Source organism: Balaenoptera physalus, assembly GCF_965194825.1.
Source record: "Balaenoptera physalus genome assembly, chromosome: 16".
Classification (NCBI taxonomy): Eukaryota; Metazoa; Chordata; class Mammalia; order Artiodactyla; family Balaenopteridae; genus Balaenoptera; species Balaenoptera physalus.
Genome location: NC_138898.1, coordinates 20,973,361 through 20,992,472, shown reverse-complemented (window position 1 = coordinate 20,992,472; position 19,112 = coordinate 20,973,361). Strand labels below are relative to the sequence as shown.

Genomic DNA, 19,112 nt, shown 5'->3' with positions numbered 1-19,112 from the left:
CCTAGGCTTGTGGTCTGTGTGATCGTGAGCACTCAGGGCTTTCAGAATCTTCAGCTCACCAGGTAGAGCTCAGCAGTACCAAGTTCCCTCACCATCCCTCAGGCCTGACCTGGTGGCCCAGGTGTGACAACTGGGCTTCTCCTGCCTGTTCCTGAGCCCTACCCTCTGCCTCATGCCCTTTTCTTTTTTTTTTTTAATTAAAGTTTTTTTTATTTAAAAATTATTTATTTATTTATTTATTTATTTTATAGTTGATTTACAATATTATATTAGTTTTGGGTGTATAACATAGTGATTCAATATTTTTATAGATTATACTCCATTTAAAGTTCTGAGAAAACAATAGCCAATATTCCCTGTATTGTACAATATATCTTTGTTGCTTATTTATTTTATACATAATAGTTTGTATCTCTCAATCCTCTACCCCATCTTGCCCCTCCCCCGTCCCTCTCTATATCTGTGAGTCTGTTTCTGTTTTGTTATATACATTCATTTGTTTTAGTTTTTAGATTCCACATATAAGTGATAACATATTTGTCTTTCTCTGTCTGACTTGTGTCACTTAAGCATAATACCCTCTAGGTCCATCCACGTTGCTGCAAATGGCAGAATTTCATTCTTTTTTATGGCTGAGTAATATTCCATTGTCTCTATATACCACACCTTCTTTATTCATTCATCTTTGATGGACACTTAGGTTGCTTCCATATCTTGGCAATTGTAAATAATGCTGCTATGAACACTGGGGTGCATGGATCTTTTCAAATTAGTGTTTTCATTTTCTTTACATATATACCCAGCAGTGGAATTGCTGTATCATATGGTATGGTAGTTCTATTTTTAGGTTTATGTACCTCATGCCCTTTTCTATGAACAAGGTCCCTGCTCAGATCACCTGTTCAGCCCAGAACTCAAGGATAGAGTCAGGTAGTTGGATTGAACACTGCTGCATGAACGCTGTATGAAATCATGGCCAGGCTGTATCAGGGAGTTGCCCACCATAGCTGGAGCTCCTCTGGGTCTGTGGCTTAGCCCTCTAGATACAGGGGTCTGCTCCGCTTGGGCTAGCCTCATAGTGGCTCACCCACATGGGCCGGGCACATACTAGGTCTCAGGTCTTCCCAGTAGAGTGGGGAGATGAATAGTACCTTCCTTAAGCATTGTTGGGAGGACTAAATGAGATTCTGCATGTAGGCGCTCAGCACAGAGTCTGTAAACTCTCAATAGATGCTAATGATTAACACATTATTATTATTAACATTATCACTCTACTGTATATAAAATAGATAAACAACAAGGATCTACTGTATAGCACAGGGAACTATATTCAATATCTTGTAATAACCTATAATGGAGAAGAATCTGAAAAAGAATATATATATATATATATATATATATATATATATATATATATATATATATGTATAATTGAATGACTTTGCTGTACACCTGAAGCATTGTAAATCAACTGTACTTTAATAAAACAAAAAACCACCAATATTGCTCTCCCAGTCATACCTTTTTATTCCTAGCCATGTATGTGACCCCACAGCTTGTAGTGTCTGGCTGGCCAACTGTGTGTCATTCTCAACCACTGGCGAGCAGCAGATATTTATAAATCAGATAATGATACCAACTTTCACGTGTGCCTCTACCAGATCACACCCTGAGTTTTTTCTACAAATTAAAAAATAAAGGAAAACCTCCATTTGCCAGAACCTTGCAGCACCCTGACCCCAGGATGATGCAGCATCTGGCCATCAGGGCTCTGTTCTGAAGGCCATGCTTTCCCCATCCCACTGGCTGGGGCTCTGTTGCCCCAGATCTTGGCCCCCCCGGAGAGTGCTCTGATTTCCTCCCAGCCTGGCTTCTGCTGGCCTCCTTGGGCTCTCACCTGTCTCCCACCTTGGCTGGGCATTTGGTTTCTCTTTGCCTCGTCTCCTTCTCGCTCCTCCATCCATTCCCACAGTGCATCTTGTTGTCACTTATGGCTCTCTAAGGATGTTCATCACTTACTGAGGGTTCGTTACGTGCTAAGCACTTTATGTGTTTTCTGGGAGATTGGGCAAGTGGACAACTGAGGTCTGCAAGGTGGTATCCATCACCAGAGACCTTAAATGGTGCCAGGTAGGAACGATGGGGCCTCAACATGAGCTTTCCCTTATTGGATATATTGGGTATCTATTGCTGCATAACATACTAACACAACATGTAGCATCTCAAAACAACAATAAATATTTATTATCTCACATCGTTTCTGTAGGTCAGGGAACTGGGAGCAGCTTAGCTGGGTGGCCCTGGCATGGAATCTCTCATGAGGTTACAGTCAAGATGTCAACCAGGGCTGCAGTCATCTGAAGGCTTGACCGGGGCTGGAGGACTCACTTCCAAAATGGTGCACTCACATGGCTGCAAGTTAGCACTGGCTGTCGGCAGAAGGCCTCAGTTTCTCATCTCTTAGGCTCTCTCCTTAGGGCTGCTTAAGGGTCCTCACAACATGATGGCTGCCTCCCTCTAGAGTGACTGATGCAAGAGAGCCTCAGGTGGAAGCAGCAATGACTTTTATAACCTCAGAAATCACACTCCACCACTTCACCACATCCTATTTGTTAGAAGTGAGTCACTTGTTCTGGCCCACATTCAAGAAGGGAGGCATTAAGCTTCATCTTTTTTTTTTTTTTTAATTTTTAAAATTTTGTTTTTGGCTGCACTGCATGGCTTGCGGGATCTTAGTTCCCCGACCAGGGATTGAACCCAGGCCCTCGGCAGTGAAAGCGCGGAGTCCTAACCACTGGACCACAGGGAATTCCCTAAGCTTCATCTTTTAAAGAGAGATGTGTCAAAGAATTTGTAGACATACTTTAAAACCACCCTATTGGACCTCTGAGACCCCTTCTACAGGGCTCAATGCAGAGTAGGGACTCAGTAAATGCTGTTGCCTTAACTATAGGGCTGGAAGACAGGGGAGAAAGGCTTGCCTGTCTGCCTTACCTTCTAGTTCCATGTTGCAGACTTACTAATGCTCTGTAACGTGGCTGGTATTTCCACCTCATTCTATTCCATTCTGCTGGCCCCAAGTATGATCTGGGACTTGGGTCAGGGAACGGGCTCTCCTGCCTCCAAATGAGGGACCAGCCCCATGGGGAATGCTCATGTCTTTCCTCTCCTTCAGCTGCACATAGCTGGAGCCAATGGATACCTGCGGGCAGCCGAGCTCCTCCTGGACCACGGGGTGCGCGTGGATGTGAAGGACTGGGATGGCTGGGAGCCCCTGCACGCGGCCGCCTTCTGGGGACAGGTAGTTGTCACCCACAGGGCTGTGAAGGAGGCCAGCACAGGGTCAACCTGCTGTCCTTTGGGCTGGAAGTTGGTTCAAAAGAACACAAGACCCACTTAGGGTGTTGGCTACGGCTAGTATGTGGGATATGAAAAGACCTAGGGAGTTTGCAAAAATGATTGACGAGTTGTGTCCTAACAAGACGACAATCCAATTTGCTAGAAAATTCCCCACATTTCTGCCTTGAATAGTTTCTCCATTTGTTTCCCAGATAGAAATCTCTGTGGCTTTCACCATTCCTCTTTAAACACCTGACAGCTCTGGAGTTATAGCTGACTCCTTCTTCTGTCCCTTGGTATGGCCCAGACATGCTGGAGGAGGTGTCAAGCCAATTGCATTTGCCGGGATTCCTGGCTTTAGGGGGCAGAGGCTTCCCTGGGAGTCAACTTTGCCCCACCATTCTTTGGATCACATCCTAAGAAGCTTTGAACACTCTTTCCACCTCCTAGGCTTTCTGAGCCCTGGGCAGGGGGGAACCTGGGCTTCTTCCTGTGTTTCAGATGCAGATGGCAGAGCTATTGGTGTCCCATGGGGCCAGTCTCAGTGCTAGGACGTCCATGGATGAGATGCCAATAGGTAAGTTCAGGACAACACTTGGTGCATACATAAGCATTCATCGATTTTTTGATGAATAGAGGATAAATGGTTAAATATATGGTTGGATAGATGGTGGGTTGGTGTGTGGATGGATAGTTGGATGAATGAATAAATTAATGGGTGGTAGATGGATGGATGGATGGATGGATGGATAAGTGGATGAATGTATGTATGAATGAATAAGAGGATGGGTGGGTAGAGGATGAGTCTATGGATGGATGACTGCTTCAGCGAATAGGTAGACGGCTGAATTAAAGGATGAAGTGGATTGAGTGGGTAGGGATGTATGATTTCAGTATCTTTTCATAAGTTCTTGCTTGGGCTACGTGGGGTACCTGCTTGTTTCTCTTGATACTTTTTGTGGAGAATTAATGACTCCTCTTGGAAGCTATCAAAGGTGTCTGAATCCTTCTGTCATAACTGGGAATTGGGACTGTACATGGGACGTGAGTTTCCTCTTCTTACACTCCTCTAAGGACTGAGTCGTAGCCCAGGAAATAAGGCTGGCACTGTTTTCTCCCCTCCTCCCATGTCCCAAAAGATGCTGGGAGTTTTCAGTGGGTTGGCGTGGCAGCTCCTCTGGTCTGGAGGGCCCTCAGGGGCCACAGCCCCCTGCACTATCCCCCACCATGGGCTCCTTTGCCCCTTCAGACCTGTGTGAAGAGGAAGAGTTCAAGGTACTGCTGTTGGAGCTGAAACACAAGCATGACGTGATCATGAAGTCGCAGTTGAGGCACAAGTCATCCTTGAGCAGGAGGACGTCCAGTGCGGGCAGCCGCGGGTGAGTCAGGGGCAGGGCAGCTGGGGCACCCGAGGATGCTCCCACCCATGGCGCCTGGATGCAACCTCTCAGCATCTCCCCCCACCCCCAACTCCCCTTAGGAAGGTGGTGCGTCGAGCCAGCCTGTCGGACAGAACCAACCTGTACAGGAAGGAGTATGAGGGAGAGGCCATACTATGGCAGCAGAGGAGCGCAGCCGAGGATCAGCGGACCTCCACCTACAATGGGGACATCAGGGAGACCAGGACAGACCAAGAGAATAAGGACCCGGTGAGTGCCTGCCTCCTGCCCGGCCCCCGTCTTGGTCACTGCCATGGGAGGGGGACAGGGTCCCAGCCTGGTGTTGCTTCTTCATCTCAGAGCCTTCAGAGGGAGGTCAGCTGGCCAGTGCCCTTAAACCAGCTGGATCCTGTCTGATGTGGGCAGCTACCGTGGTTAATGTGGCAAGCGTAGGGTGTGTTCGTGTCGGAGCTGGGAGACTTGCACACAGTAGGGACTCATAATTGCCAGGGAGTGAGTGATCACCATGTGCCTGCTTGGGCTCCAGCAGAAGAGAGATTTAGTTCTGGGCTTCCCAGAAGAGAGATTTAGTAAGGCAGCCACCCTGGGAGAGAGGGCACTACAACTTCTTCGGGGGAAATATAACAAGATGTTGAGAATTGTGTTGAGACATCAGGTTGGAAGAAAATTTTGGAAAAATAGTAAGGGGCTGGCAGGACGTCTAGGAAGCCGGCTCCAGGAGGAGCCAATGGTCTGGGCATTAAAGCACTTTCCTAAGAGGATGCTGTATTAGTTTCTGAGAACTGCTGTAACGAACTACTGCAAACTTCGTGGCTTGAAGCAACAGAAATGTATTCTCTCCCAGTTCTGGAGGCCAGAAGTCTAAAAATAAAGGTGTCAACAGGGTTGGCTCCTTCTGGGGTCTCAGAAGGGAAATCTGTTCCATGCCTGTCTCCTAGCTTTTGACGGCTCAGGCATTCCTTGGCTTTTTGCTAGCAGGCCTCCAGTCACTGCCTCTGTCTTCACATGGCCTTCCTTGTATATGTGTGTGTATCTCTGTTTTCTCTTAGAAAGATACCAGTCATTGGATTAGGGCCCACTCTCATCCAGTATGACCTCATCTTTTTTTTTTTTCCCTAACATCTTTATTGGAGTATAATTGCTTTACAATGTTGTGTTAGTTTCTGCTGTATAACAAAGTGAATCAGCTATACGTATACATATATCCCCATATCTCCTCCCTCTTGCGTCTCCCTCCCACCCTCCCTATCCCACCCCTCTAGGTCTCATCCAATGTGACCTCATCTTAATTTAACTGATTACACCTGCAAAGACCCTACTTCCAAATAAGGTTACACTCAGAGATGTGGGGTGGGTATGAGTTTTGGGGGGACACTATTCGACTCAGTACCGATACACTCAGGTCCATGCATGGCTGCAGCCTTGCTGCGAGGAGTGAGCAGGTTTGGGACCAGAGCAGAATTGCTGGGGACAAGAAGGAAGAGGCTGACCATACCAGTAGGGGTCTGCCTTTGTGGTTCTTCCATTACACGATGAGCGGCTGAAAACATTTCTAGCAAGTGTTGCTTTGGAGGGATGCAAAACGTCTCAGTGGGACCCTGCTTCCCTGCATGAACAGGGAGGTCACATGAAGGCTTGTCTTGCCAGCTGGAGAGAAGGCACCTACTCAAGAGAATCCCCATCAAAGCACTGGCTGGGATGGAGCCGGTACACGTGGAGCTTTTGTCTTCCCTCTTCCCTAAGCTTGGGGGTTGGGAGAGAAAAGAGTTGTAGATCAAAATCGAATCACATTTCAAATGCCTCCCAGCTATGCTTTAATTATTTTTTCTTTGTGATTGATGTGTAACTTGTGTAAAGTACACAAATCTTAAATGAATTTTTCAATAAACTTACAAACGCATACCTTCCGATGAAAGTATAGAGCATTTTTGTCATCCCAGAAGGCTCCCATGTTCCCTTTTCCAAGGACTTCTCCCGCCCCAAAGGTAGCCACTATTTAACTTGGAGCACTAAAGATTAGTTTTGCACCTGCATCTGCATATGAATGGACCCAGGCAGTCTATGGTCCTTTGTGTTTGGTTTTTTTGTGTCTCCGAGATTCCTCCGCGTGGTGGCATTCAGCAGCAGTTCATTCTTTTTCATTGCTCCGTAAATTCTGTAATTTACATATTCTACAATTTATGTGCCCATTCGTCCGTTGGTGGACATTTGGGTTGTTTCCAGCTTGGGCTATTTTGAATAAAGCTGCTCCAAACATCCTTGTATGTGTCTTTTGGTGGACACAAGCACTGTTTTCTGTAGGGTATTTACCCAGGAATGCGGTATGAGTCACGGAGTAGGCTATATGTACCTTTCATAGATCCTGCCAAGCAGTTTTCCAAAGCAGTTGTACCTGTCTGCTCTCCCTTCAGCAGTGAGTGCACCTTTCTTGCCAACTGTTGGTATAGTTAGTTCTTTTCGTGTGAGCCATCCTGGTGGGGTTGCTGTGTAGCTCAAATTTTTAATTTGATTTTCCCTGATGGTGGATGCTGTTGAACCTTTTCTTGTGCTTATTGGCCAACTGGTTATCTCTTTGTGCTTCATCTGTTCTTTAGCCCTTTTTTGATGGGTTGTTTATCTTTTCCTTATTGATTCATAGGAGAGACTGAGATTCCTAAAGAAACCCTCAGGGAAGCAACCGCCCCTCCTTCTCCACACCTGCTTCTTTCCTTGTGTTTATTTAGATCTCACAGGCCCCAGGATTCTCTCAGAAGTGCTCATTGATGTAGTTTCATAAACCATTAGCCCTGTAGGGAATAGGGTGGGGGGATATAGATGGTGGAGACCAGCCTGAGTTAGGCCTGAGTTTTTTGTTGTTGTTAATTTCTGGGGATTCCTCATCAAGGCTCAGGTTTGTTTGGGGTTGAGTGAAGGCAATTAGATGGGCCACTTGGCCTCAGGGGCTGGGGTTTCAGACCGGGGAGGAGAAGAGTGGGTACAGAGATGGCATAGCCAGAAGCAGGCAGTCCTCTCCCAGGTGCTCAGAAGTCCTGTCCCAGGGAAACTGTCAGGGTCCAGGGTCCCTGTCCCAGCCCCAGAGGGAACAAGGAGATCACAGGATACAGCTACAAAGCTCAAAGCTCCTTCCTTTTTTGTTCCTACTACCTTTCAAGGTCTTAGGTGCTGTCAAGGACGTGATAGTCTATAAGGTAGGGATTCTCAAAGTGTGGTCCCTGGACCAGCAGTGTCAGTGTCACCTGGGAACTTGTTAGAAATGCACATTCTCAGGCCCCACCCCAGATGTACCAAATCATAATCCCTGGGGCTGGGGCCCAGCACTCTGTGTTTTAACCAGCCCTCCAGAGGATTATGGTGCATGCACGAATTTGAGAACCACTGATCTAAGGGTGTATTTTCTCAGCCTGACTCCCAAGTCAGGTTGCTGCCAAGGCTCTGTGCTGTTAACCCCCAGGGCTGGCTTGGGTACATAGTTTTGGCAGAGCTGCTTCACTGATAGCAGGCACAGCAGTGATAAGACAACCCCGTCTCTTCAACCAGTGGTTCACAATCTTAACTGTACAAGAAAATCACCTTGGGGTGGTGTTTTGTATTTGTTTTTAAAAAACCTGATGTCCAGGCTGCAGTCCCAACTGATTAAATCAGAATCTCCAGGCTTGGGACTCAGGCATTGTATTAATTAATTAATTTATTTATTTATCTATTTATCTTTGGCTGCATTGGGTCTTCATTGTTGCGCGCAGGCTTTCTCTAGTTGCGGCAAGCGGGGGCTACTCTTGGCTGCAGTGCGTGGGCTTCTCATTGCGGTGGCTTCTCTTGTTGTGGAGCATGGGCATGCGGGCTTCAGTAGTTGTGGCACGCGGGCTCAGTAGTTGTGGCTCACGGGCTCTAGGGCGCAGGCTCAGTAGTTGTGGTGCACGGGCTTAGTTGCTCTGCGGCATGTGGGATCTTCCTGGACCAAAGATTGAACGCTTGTCCCCTGCATTGGCAGGCGGATTCTTAACCACTGCGCCACCAGGGAAGTCCCTATTTATCTATTTAATGAATAGACTTTATGTATTTATTTATTTTTTGAGTAGTTTTAGGTTTACAGAAAAATAAGTTCGGGGGGACTTCCCTGGTGGTCCAATGGTTAAGACTCCACGCTTCCACTGCAGGGGTATGGGTTTGATTCCTGGTCAGGTAACTAAGATCCCACACGCTGCGATGCAGCCAAAAAAAAAATAAGAAAAATAAGTGGGAAGTACAGACAGTTCCAATATACCCTCGTTATCATGCCCCCCTGTTTCCACTATTATTAACCTCTTGCTTTAGTGTAGTATACACGTTATCATTGATGAGCCAGTATTGATACATTATATTAACTAAAGTCCATAGTTTCCATTAGGGTTCACTTTTCTGGTTGTACGTTCTATGGATTTTAACAAATATATAATGTCATGTGTCCATTATTAAAGTGTCATACAGAATATTTTCATTGCCCTAAAAATCCCTGATGCTCCCTATTCATCCCTTCCCAACCCCAGGCAATCACTGATCTTTTTACCGTCTCCAAAGTTTTGCCTTTTCCAAAATCATACAGTATGTTGATTGAATCACACAGTATGTTGCTTTTCAGATCGGCATTGTATAAGTGTTTAAAATCTCCGAGATGATTCCAATATGCACTCAAGGCTGAGAACGTGTGTCTTCCATCCCTGCTACTCAAATTATTCGCAGGAACTTGTTAGAAATGCTGAAATTTGGGTCCCAACCCAGACCTAGTGAATCAGAATATACATTTTAACAAAAGCCCCAGGTGACTCATATGCACATGAAAGTATGAGAAGCACTGATTTAGACCATCAAGAATCTGCATCCCCCCATCCCGTATGTCATCAGTGTGCCTGCATAGTTCAGAAGAAGCCACTGAATAAACAGAAGAAACACACACATAAATGGAAACTTTCTATGGGATGCATTCCTCTCCTTACCATATTTTAATCTAATTATATATTTCTTGGAGATCTTTCCAAGAAATCAGATTCTTGGAATCACAAGTCAGCACATAGAGACTTCCTTCATTTTTTCCTACCAGCTCCAGAACAGTCTAATACAAGTACTTGCCATAATTTCCCACCTGCCTAATGATGGTTTCCATGCTCCCCTGAGGGAATCTATCTGTGAAACAAAGTCCTAGAAATGGGCTTGCTTGTGCAAAGTATATATTTTTCTTAAAACAAAAAAAATTTTTTTTTTTGGTGGATGGTGTGACATTGTCCTCCAAAGAAGTTGTGGCAGTTGACACTCCTGTGTACTTTGCACACCCTTGCAAGCACTGAATAATAACAAACTTTAAAAATATTTGTCGGGAATTCTCTGGCAGTCCAGTGGTTAGGACTCTGCGCTTTCACTGCCGAAGGCCCGGGTTTGATCCCTGGTCAGGGAACTGAGATTCCACAAGCCACTCAGTGCACTTCCCCGCCAACCAAAAAAAAAAAATTTGTTGAGACTTCCATGATGGTCCATTGGTTAAGAATCCACCTTCCAATGCAGGGGACAGAGGTTCGATCCCTGGTCAGGATCCGGGCAACTAAGCCCGCGCGCCACAACTACTGAGCCCGCGTACCGCAACTAAGACCCAACGCAGCCAAAAATAAATAATAAATAAATAAATAAATAAATATTTTTAAAAAATTTGTCAATGTGCTGGGTAAAAATGATATTTTGTTGTTTAAATTTTTATGTCATTAACTATTTGTGAGATTGAATATTTTTCCTATATTTATATGCTATATAGATCTACATTTTGCTGTGATCTGCATATTAATGTCCTTTGCCTGTGTTTTCTGTTGGGTAGTTGGGCTTTTTCAAATGGACTTTTAAGAGCTCTTTATACATTTGGAAATTAGTCCCTTTTCTCTCTTATAGGTTGTAAATATATTTCTAGTTTTTCATGTGTCTTTTGACTTTGTGATTTTTGCTATGCTTTATATTTTTGTCACTGTCAGATGAATCTACCTTTCAGTCATAGTTTTTAGGCTGCAGCTACTTTTAAAGTCCTTATTACCCAGGGATTTCTGGGTATAAAAGATCTCTGGGTAAGAGCCTCTTCCATTTGTAGTGGAGATCTACCAGGGGATAAGAGGAAGGATTACAAGTGACCAAAAACCCAACTAAAATCGACTGACACAAAAAAGAGATGCATTGGCTTATGTAACTGGGAACCCACCTCTGAACCAATTCCTGTAGTGAGTTTATTGATTGGCCAGGCCTGGGGTCATGGTCTTTCGCCGGGAGCAAAGATGGGAGTTGGTCAACTCTATGTAAACCCATAGACTGGTGAGTTCCCCAGAGGAAAATAGAGGTCTTATTACCCAGGTAGGGAAAACGGATGAGGACAGACCCAAACAATCTGCTTTCAGCAGAGGCGCACGTGGGGTATGGGTTCAGATCTTCCAGCCAGCTGGTAACGTTGTCCTTCTCACCCTCAAGAACCCCAGGCTGGAGAAGCCCGTGCTGCTCTCTGAGTTTCCTACCAAGATCCCACGAAGTGAAATGGACGTGCCTGTTGAGAACGGTCTCCGGGCTCCGGTCAGCACCTACCAGTATGCGCTGTCCAACGGGGACGTCTGGAAAGTGCATGAGGTGCCGGACTACAACATGGCCTATGGCAACCCTGGCATGGCCGATGCCACCCCGCCCTGGAGTGGCTACAAGGAACAGAGCCCCCAGACGCTTCTGGAGCTGAAGCGGCAGCGGGCTGCAGCCAAGCTGCTCAGCCACCCCTTCCTGAGCACCCATCTGGGTAGCGGCACGGCCAGGACGGGTGAGGGCAGCAGCGAAGGCAAGGCCCCCTTGATCGGAGGCAGAACTTCCCCGTACAGCAGCAATGGGACCTCGGTGTATTACACAGTCACCAGTGGAGACCCCCCACTCTTGAAGTTCAAGGCCCCCATGGAGGAGATGGAGGAGAAGGTCCACGGCTGCTGCCGCATCTCCTAGACCCTGAGGGATGGAGGAGAGGGATGCTTTGGGGAGAGGGTCCCTGGAATCCAGGCCAGCCCAGCAGCCCTGGCTGGGGAGGCTTCAGAGGGCAGCTGGGGGGAGGTGGGCTCTGCTTTCCAGAGGAAGGCTAACCTCCCCTCTCAGCCAGCTGCCCATAGCACCACCACTTCCCACCGTTCTGCTTCTTGCCGCATTGTCTGCCATCAAAATACAAGGCCCCTAGTGGCTTCCTGACTCATCCTGCTGTCAGATTTCGGGAGGGCGGGCTGGGATTCCAGTTCTGTTGTTGGTAAAGGCTTCTCTGGACCAGTACTCACATGTGACATATCAATACACACACACACGCACACACAATCAACATGTGTAGGGATGACACAGCTGGGCTCATGGGAAGCAGGTGGGACTGAGAATTTGTGGGCTCTTCCCAAGAGGATTGAAGTTAAGACTCAGGAGTTTTGTCGCCACTGCCAACATGGCTTTAGCAGGGGAGGAGGGCTGCTAAGCTGATACCTGTCATCCTGCCCGGAGCCCTCCAGGGTTTTGTATCGTCATCCACATCCGGCAGGAGCAGGAGGTCCTCTCTGCGTCCAGAGGGAGCTATGCACCCACATGGCGTGGATGAGATGGGCGTAGGCCTGCTCCCCACAGCCTTGCTTGTGCCAAATGCCAGCTGTGTGAGTGCCCAGGGGCCGAGATGGAAAACCCGGCTATTCCAATCCTGGAATAATCCAAATCATATTTTGCTCTTGGATAGAAGCATCAAAAAAATGGAGGGGAGAGAGAACAAAGGTAGCGTTTCCAAAAGTGCATTTGATAAAAGAATTCTTTTAGGCTACAAAGCTCCAGGTTGGGAAGGGGGTCCACTGAATTAGCTTTCTTTCCTGAACAGTATCAAGATCACTAGGTTTTACTGACTGGTGTTGGACAAATGAAGCTAAGCGAGAAACTTCAGTTGGAAGGGCTTTTCCAGGGAGAGAGGCGAGTTCATGTTGTTAATTTCTGCAGACATCTCTGGTAACCATGACAGAGCCCAGCGCCCTGGCCAACCTTTGTGAATATTCGGCTGATTTCAGTCCAGCCTGTCTCAGCCGGCCCTCCTCAGACTAAGCCATCAGAGTGAGCAGTGGGGGGGCTGCTGGGGCCCCTGCCTCTCCCAGAGTGAATGCTCAGCACTCCCAGCCCAGCTTTGCTTTTTCTGGAATGCTTGGTGAGACGGGTTTGCCAGTTGGCCCTTGTGAGTTCCTGTCTGGCTCGGGGGCTCCCATCCTGCTCCTGCCAGAGTGGTGACAGCCCAAGGCTGAAAATCCAAGGTGCACATGGTCCAACACCCTGCACTGCATTCAGGAGAGCGGTGCTGGGGCTGGAGTTGGGTCTTGCCCCAGCTCTACTATTTCATAGCCCCAATCTTTCTGATGCTGGAGAGGGACAGGCTGCCTGCCATCTCTCCACTGCATTCTCTCATGAGCCCCTTTGAAATTGTTGCCCATGAGTTGGGCGCTGTCCACGGGCTCAGCCAAAACCTTCTGGTATAACTAACTGCAGGTTGGTTTCCTGCTCTGTGCACCCTTTACTTGTCTCAAACTACCTCTTTAGAGCTCTGAAGGGGCCCCTGAGGTCCAGATTCTGGAATTTGGGGGACAAATCTGGGTTTCCTTTAACCCTTTTCTTTCTGAGCTTATGAGAAATTCTCACCGAGAGACTCTGGGCCAGAGGCTGGGGCTGGAGGAGCCCCCTTGTGCCACAGTCCTAGTAATGAGGTCGCCTGTCTGTCCCAGTCCTCCACTGTGGCCGCCACGGCTCCCATAGCCCAGAGGCAGAGCTGGATCCCAAGGGCCTTGCTGATGCTTTACCAGGAGCAGGGCAGCTGGGTCAGAGAACGGTGCTCCTGGATGCAGGGAGAGTCACAGCACCAGGCCACTCCCACCCCAGCTCCAGGACAGATCCAGGCCAGGGTGGAAAGGCAGGTCGTGTGCGTGACGCCTGCCACATCCCTGGGGTTTGGGGCTGACTCTCCGTCATCTCATCCTATGGCTGGAGCAGGGCAGGGATGATGCAAAACACACGTACCTTTTAGGCTTTAAAATAGTGTTCAGATCAGACTGACACTGAAATTCCTCTTGAGCCGACTTGAGCTGCGAGCTGGGAGGTGCTGAGGGAAGACACACGCTCCTAGGAGAGAGCTGTGTTACGTTTTCAGATCTGTTTGCTCGGGGGCCAGAGACTGAAGGTATTTATTACCCGCTCTGAGCCCTTCTGGCTATTCCCTCCTTCCTCCTTTGCTTCCTGCCTCCTGGGCCATTCCTCTCCCACCCAGAAGGCTGGGAATCCCAGCTGGTCCCCTAACAGGAGCGAACTGCAGACTCTTGGGCTTTAGCTCATGTTTTCAGTCAGGGATTAAACCATTCCCTTCAAGCACCCGGGGGAACTTTCCCTGTGGGTCTCCTCGGTGTCGAGGGACAAGCTGGGGCCAAGGTCGTTCATTTATTCACTCATGTAGTTTATTGAGTAGCTGTGACTCACCAGGCACTATATTAGGTTCCGGGGATGAAGGAGGAATGAGGGAGTGAGGAGATCGCTCTTTGCATTTCCATCCTTTGAGGACCATGAGCACCAGCAGCCCCATTCAATTCACCTGAGACAGAAAGGCTGCGTCCTAGTCCAGCAACCCTTTGCTTTTCCGCTCCTAGAATCCCTAGAGTATGAATTCCTTTAGCTGGGAAGCTGCTGACATCGCCACCCCGGGATGCCCCTAAATGGAGATGCTGGATCTTGGGTTCCAGGCAGATACCATCCCAAGTCCACCTGGGACTTTCAAGGATAACTGCCTTTAGGCCAGCATCTTTCAGCCACTGTATAATACCAGTTTGAAGTCAGTGTCTAGAAGAACAAGGAGTCTGGAATTTGTTGCCAAACGCATCTCAGGTTCTTGAGCTCATCGTCTCTTCCTCATTTTTGCTCATGTATTACCTAGTCCTCCTGCCCCACCAACGGATATTGGGAGGAAAAGGAGCTTCTCCTTTAATATAGAAAACTTTCCTCAGGAGTCTGCCTCTATTCCTGGCAGGTGTGAATCAAGGAGCAGGGAGAAAGCTGGCAAGGTCGACCAGATGCCCAGCTCCCGCTTAGACCCAGGTCTGGTGGCAGTTCCTGGCAGATTAAAGGAGGCTACTTCTAAAGCATGTGCCACATGGCTCCCTGTAAGCTCTGGCCCTTGCTCCCACCTTATGCCCCAAACAACTGAAAATTGGTGGCTATCACCAGAGAGTGAGTTTCTGGCCTGAGAGTAGCTCCAGGAAGTTGAGTGCACCCTAAGCCCAGGTCTTCTGAAGACTTCAGGATGTAATTCTCCATCAAATATGCAGCATTGGTGAAACTGCTCTGTACTGTTTGATCAATTTCAATAGGCTTAGAAAAGTTAACAAAGCTGTGTCCCCTGTCCTACCCACCAGTTTGCTGGCCTTGTAATAACATGAGACCATTTTGGTTGTTGGTGTCAGATATCTTTTGATCTTGAGTTCTCCCTCCCACTTGCTTTCCCAGAGCAGAATACTGGGACACTTTCCAGGAGGGCGCTCCTTACAGGATGCCCAGAAGGACTGTATTTAACTCTTGCTATTGTGGCCTGGGGACAGCCTCCCCTCCCCCAGGGCACATAAGAGCAAAGAGTCATGTGGTCAGTGGGTGACTCCGCAGAAGTGACCGCCTCTGCTAGAAGCTTTCCTTGACAGTCTCTTGTTAGCCAGTTGGCCGGAGGGCCTGCTTCCCATGGGCATTGCAAGTGCCACAGTGCGGGGCCTGGCTCTGTGCAACCAGGAAAAGTCTGCAGACCCACAGCCCTCCGCAATAATTCACCAGACCAGAAGCCACTGATGTACAGAGAACATTTAAGAAAAATGTATTTTATGTGAAAAAAAAAAGTTAAAACTCTGTATACTGTATCAGCAGCTTTGTGTAAAAATGGCAATCAAGAGAGTCTAATATATTTAAAACTTTTTTAAAAAAAAATCCTCGTGGATCTTTGATATTGTATTGAAGTAACTTCCAGGTAGCACCACGCCATGCGGCAGTGGTGAGTCCCGTGTTCGAGACTGTGACTCGACCACATCCCAGAGGGGCACACCCCTGGAGTTGCTCCCAGCTGCCAAGGCCTGTGACAGAATTCGCTGTTAAGAGTTTTTAATTAAGATTATTAAATTCCTTTTAATAACACCTGTTTAGTGTGGCTGTGGTCATTGCTATGAGCTTGCTTGAACCCTAATGATTTGAATTCATAAAACGGTAGTGCCCGGGATAAAGGGCAGGGGAGGGTTCCAGGTCCCTGATCCCGCCACAGAGGGCTCTCCCAGTTGGCCCCTGAATCAGAGGGAGCTCTGAGGGCTCAGATACAGAGAGGTATCTTTCTAGACTGCAAGAAGGTGAAACCTGCTGAAGTCAAGAAAAGAAGGGTGGTTGAAAATGAGCTTCACTCTGTCAAATGCTTCTTTTGAAATTAACATGGAGCCCTATAAGCTCATATAACATTTTCCCCCACACTTTCAAATGGTTGTCTGATGACACATTTATATGTAACAGGGCTGCCCTTCTCTTCTGTTCTCTTCTTGGAGTGCACTGACCTGTCCTATCCTCTTCTCCCCACTCCACCCCAGTCCTTCTCCTCATACAGTTTATAGTGGGGAAGTAAAATACTACATACTACTTCACATTATTACAACAATTCAGCAGGTGAGACCGTGGTTATTCTCACTTCTGACCTTAAGCAATAGAGAGATTGACAAACTCTATGGTTGCACAGCCCCAGACAGTGGTCATTGTTTTCATCACATACAGAAGTTTGTTGGTGTCTTGGAAGAGGATGAAAAAGGATGCTGTCTCGGACCCTTCTGGATGCTGGCTGCCAGAGCAGGGACACACAGAAATCTCCACACTTGGGCTTGAAAAATTTCATAAACAGGCTGGGTATCGGGAGAGAGGGGAAGAACAGAAGTATCTTTGTAGCAGGGGACATTCATCCATTTAAAAAAGTATATTGAGGACTTCCCTGGTGGCGCAGTGCTTAAGAATCCGCCTGCCAATGCAGGGGACACAGGTTCGAGCCCTGGTCCACGAAGATCCCACACGCCACAGAGCAACTAAGCCCGTGCGCCACAACTACTGAGCCTGTGCTCTAGAGCCCGCGAGCCACAACTACGGAGCCCACATGCCACAACTACTGAAGCCCGTGTGCCTACAGCCCGTGCTCTGCAACAAGAGAAGCCACTGCAATGAGAAGCCCGCGCACCGCAACAAAGAGTAGCCCCTACTCACCCCAACTAGAGAAAGCCCACACACACGCAGCAATGAAGACCCAATGCAGCCAAAAATAAAATAAATAAAATAAATAAATTTATTTTAAAAAAGTATATTGATACATGATAATGGTAACGTCCCACATTTATGAAGCACTTTACAGTTGTATATATGTCTTCTCATTTACACAAAGAAAATGAGGCCTGAAAATTGGCTATTAGATTTAACACCGTGGAGCTCATGACAATATTTTTATTTTTTTAAGATTTTTTTTTTGATGTGGACCATTTTTAAAGTCTTTATTGAACTTGTTATAATACTGCTTCTGTTTTTTATGTTTTGGTTTTTTGGCCATGAGGCATGTGGGTTCCTAGCTCCCCGACCAGGGATCAAACCTGCAACCCCTGCATTGGAAGGCAAAGTCTTAACCACTGGACTGCCAGGGAGGTCCCTCACGATGATCTTGACAAGTGGTTTTGGTTGGCCAGTGTAGGAATCAGCCTGATTGGACAGGATTCAAGACAGAATGGGAGGAAGGCTGGAGATGGCAAGTATAGACAACTTGTTTGAGGCTTTATGCTATAAAAGTGACAGAAATGGGGAGGAAGCTCTAGAGGGATGTAGGGTCATGAGAGTGTTGTTTGCAGGATGAAAAATATTACAGCATGTTTGTATGCTGATAGGAATGAACCAGTAAAGCAGGGAAATTGATGATCCAGGAAAGAGGAGGGAATTGCTGGAGAGACATAGGTTAGTAGCAGGGGGATTGGCAACTACTGCCCAAATGGAAGGACTGGCGTTAGATAGGCTCACACACAGTTCATCCATAGCAACGGGAGGCCCAGTATGTGGGCAGAGATACAGACAGGTAGGAAGATGTGGTGGGAGCATGTGGAACTATCTTCTCTGACTGCTATTATTTTCTCAGTGAAATAGAAAGCAAACTCTAAGAGTAAGAATGAGAGAGGAAAAGGTAGAGAGAAGTAGGGAAATAGAGGCTAGCAGGCAACCTTAAGGGCCCACTTGAGACCATGAATTTCAGGCACAACTGGTGGGCGTGATTGTGTCTTTCTTTTCCCCTGCACTGTATGGCGGCCTGGGTGCAGGAGGAAAGTAGGTGGAGAGTGGGGTTTAACCAGGTTTGGGGTTTTGCCAGGCAAAAAACGAGGAGACGGGCTTCCCTGGTGGCGCAGTGGTTGAGAATCTGCCTGCCAATGCAGGGGACACGGGTTCGAGCCCTGTGGAAGATCCCACATGCCGCGGGGCAACTAGGCCCGTGAGCCACAACTACTGAGCCTGCGCGTCTGGAGCCTGTGCTCCGCAACAAGAGAGGCCGCGATAGTGAGAGGCCCACGCACCGCGATGAAGAGTGGCCCCCGCTTGCCACAACTAGAGAAAGCCCTCGCACAGAAACGAAGACCCAACACAGCCAAAAATAAATAATAAATAAATAATAAATAAAATTTTTTAAAAAGTTTAAAAAAACATCTACCGCATCTGGTTCTTTGGGTCATTTAAAAAAAAAAAACAAAAAAAAAAAAAACGAGGAGGCGAGGGACTTCCCTGGCAGTCCTGTGGTTAAGACTTCGCCTTCCAATGCAGGGGGTGCGGGTTTGATCCCTGGTTGGGGAGCTAATATCCCACATGCCTGGCGGCCAAAAAGCCAAAGCATAAAACAGAAGCAATATTGTAACAAATTCAATAAAGACTTTAAAAATGGTCCACATCAAAAAAAAAAAAAATCTTAAAAGAAAACGATCAGGTGAGAGAAGAGAAAGCTACCTGAAAGTGTAATCAAAGGAGTAGCTATTATGACGGACCGGTATTTTTGAACGAATGAATGAATGATTTCAATGCTGGGGAGTAGCTGGCCTCACCCAAGCTCTGAGAGACCCGGAGAAGCACGGTCAGTGGGTCAGTGTGCCTCGAGCAGGTCCCAGCCTCTCCTCCCAGTTCACATTCCTGACCTCCCTGGGCCTTGTAGGGCCGCGCTGTGGGGCGGCCGGCGTGGGGAGCGCGAGGATGGCTGTGGTCGGGCTCTCCGGCTTCAGTTCGGGCTCCCTGCCTGCCCCACCGCCCCGGGTACCACGGCCACTCAGGCCT

General features: G+C 47.6%; 1 protein-coding gene and 1 long non-coding RNA gene across 5 annotated transcripts in view; one reads left to right on the top strand and one right to left on the bottom strand.

Annotated features, from left to right (window-relative positions):
• The window catches only part of PPP1R16B (protein phosphatase 1 regulatory subunit 16B), a 101,870-nt gene extending 85,938 nt beyond the window's left edge, over positions 1-15,932 (top strand). Inside the window, exons 7-12 of one of the 4 annotated variants that reach the window (XM_082430195.1) lie at positions 3,176-3,301; positions 3,841-3,916; positions 4,589-4,718; positions 4,820-4,988; positions 7,892-7,927; positions 11,211-15,932. In XM_082430195.1, coding sequence (XP_082286321.1) covers positions 3,176-3,301; positions 3,841-3,916; positions 4,589-4,718; positions 4,820-4,988; positions 7,892-7,927; positions 11,211-11,720 — 1,047 coding nt within the window. In that variant the 3' untranslated portion in view covers positions 11,721-15,932. The remainder of the gene's footprint in view (positions 1-3,175; positions 3,302-3,840; positions 3,917-4,588; positions 4,719-4,819; positions 4,989-7,891; positions 7,928-11,210) is intronic. The other 3 variants (XM_082430197.1, XM_082430196.1, XM_082430198.1) reach the window with 3 other exon arrangements.
• The window catches only part of LOC309645411, a 377,709-nt gene that overhangs the window by 265,650 nt on the left and 92,947 nt on the right, over positions 1-19,112 (bottom strand). The window lies entirely within an intron of this gene.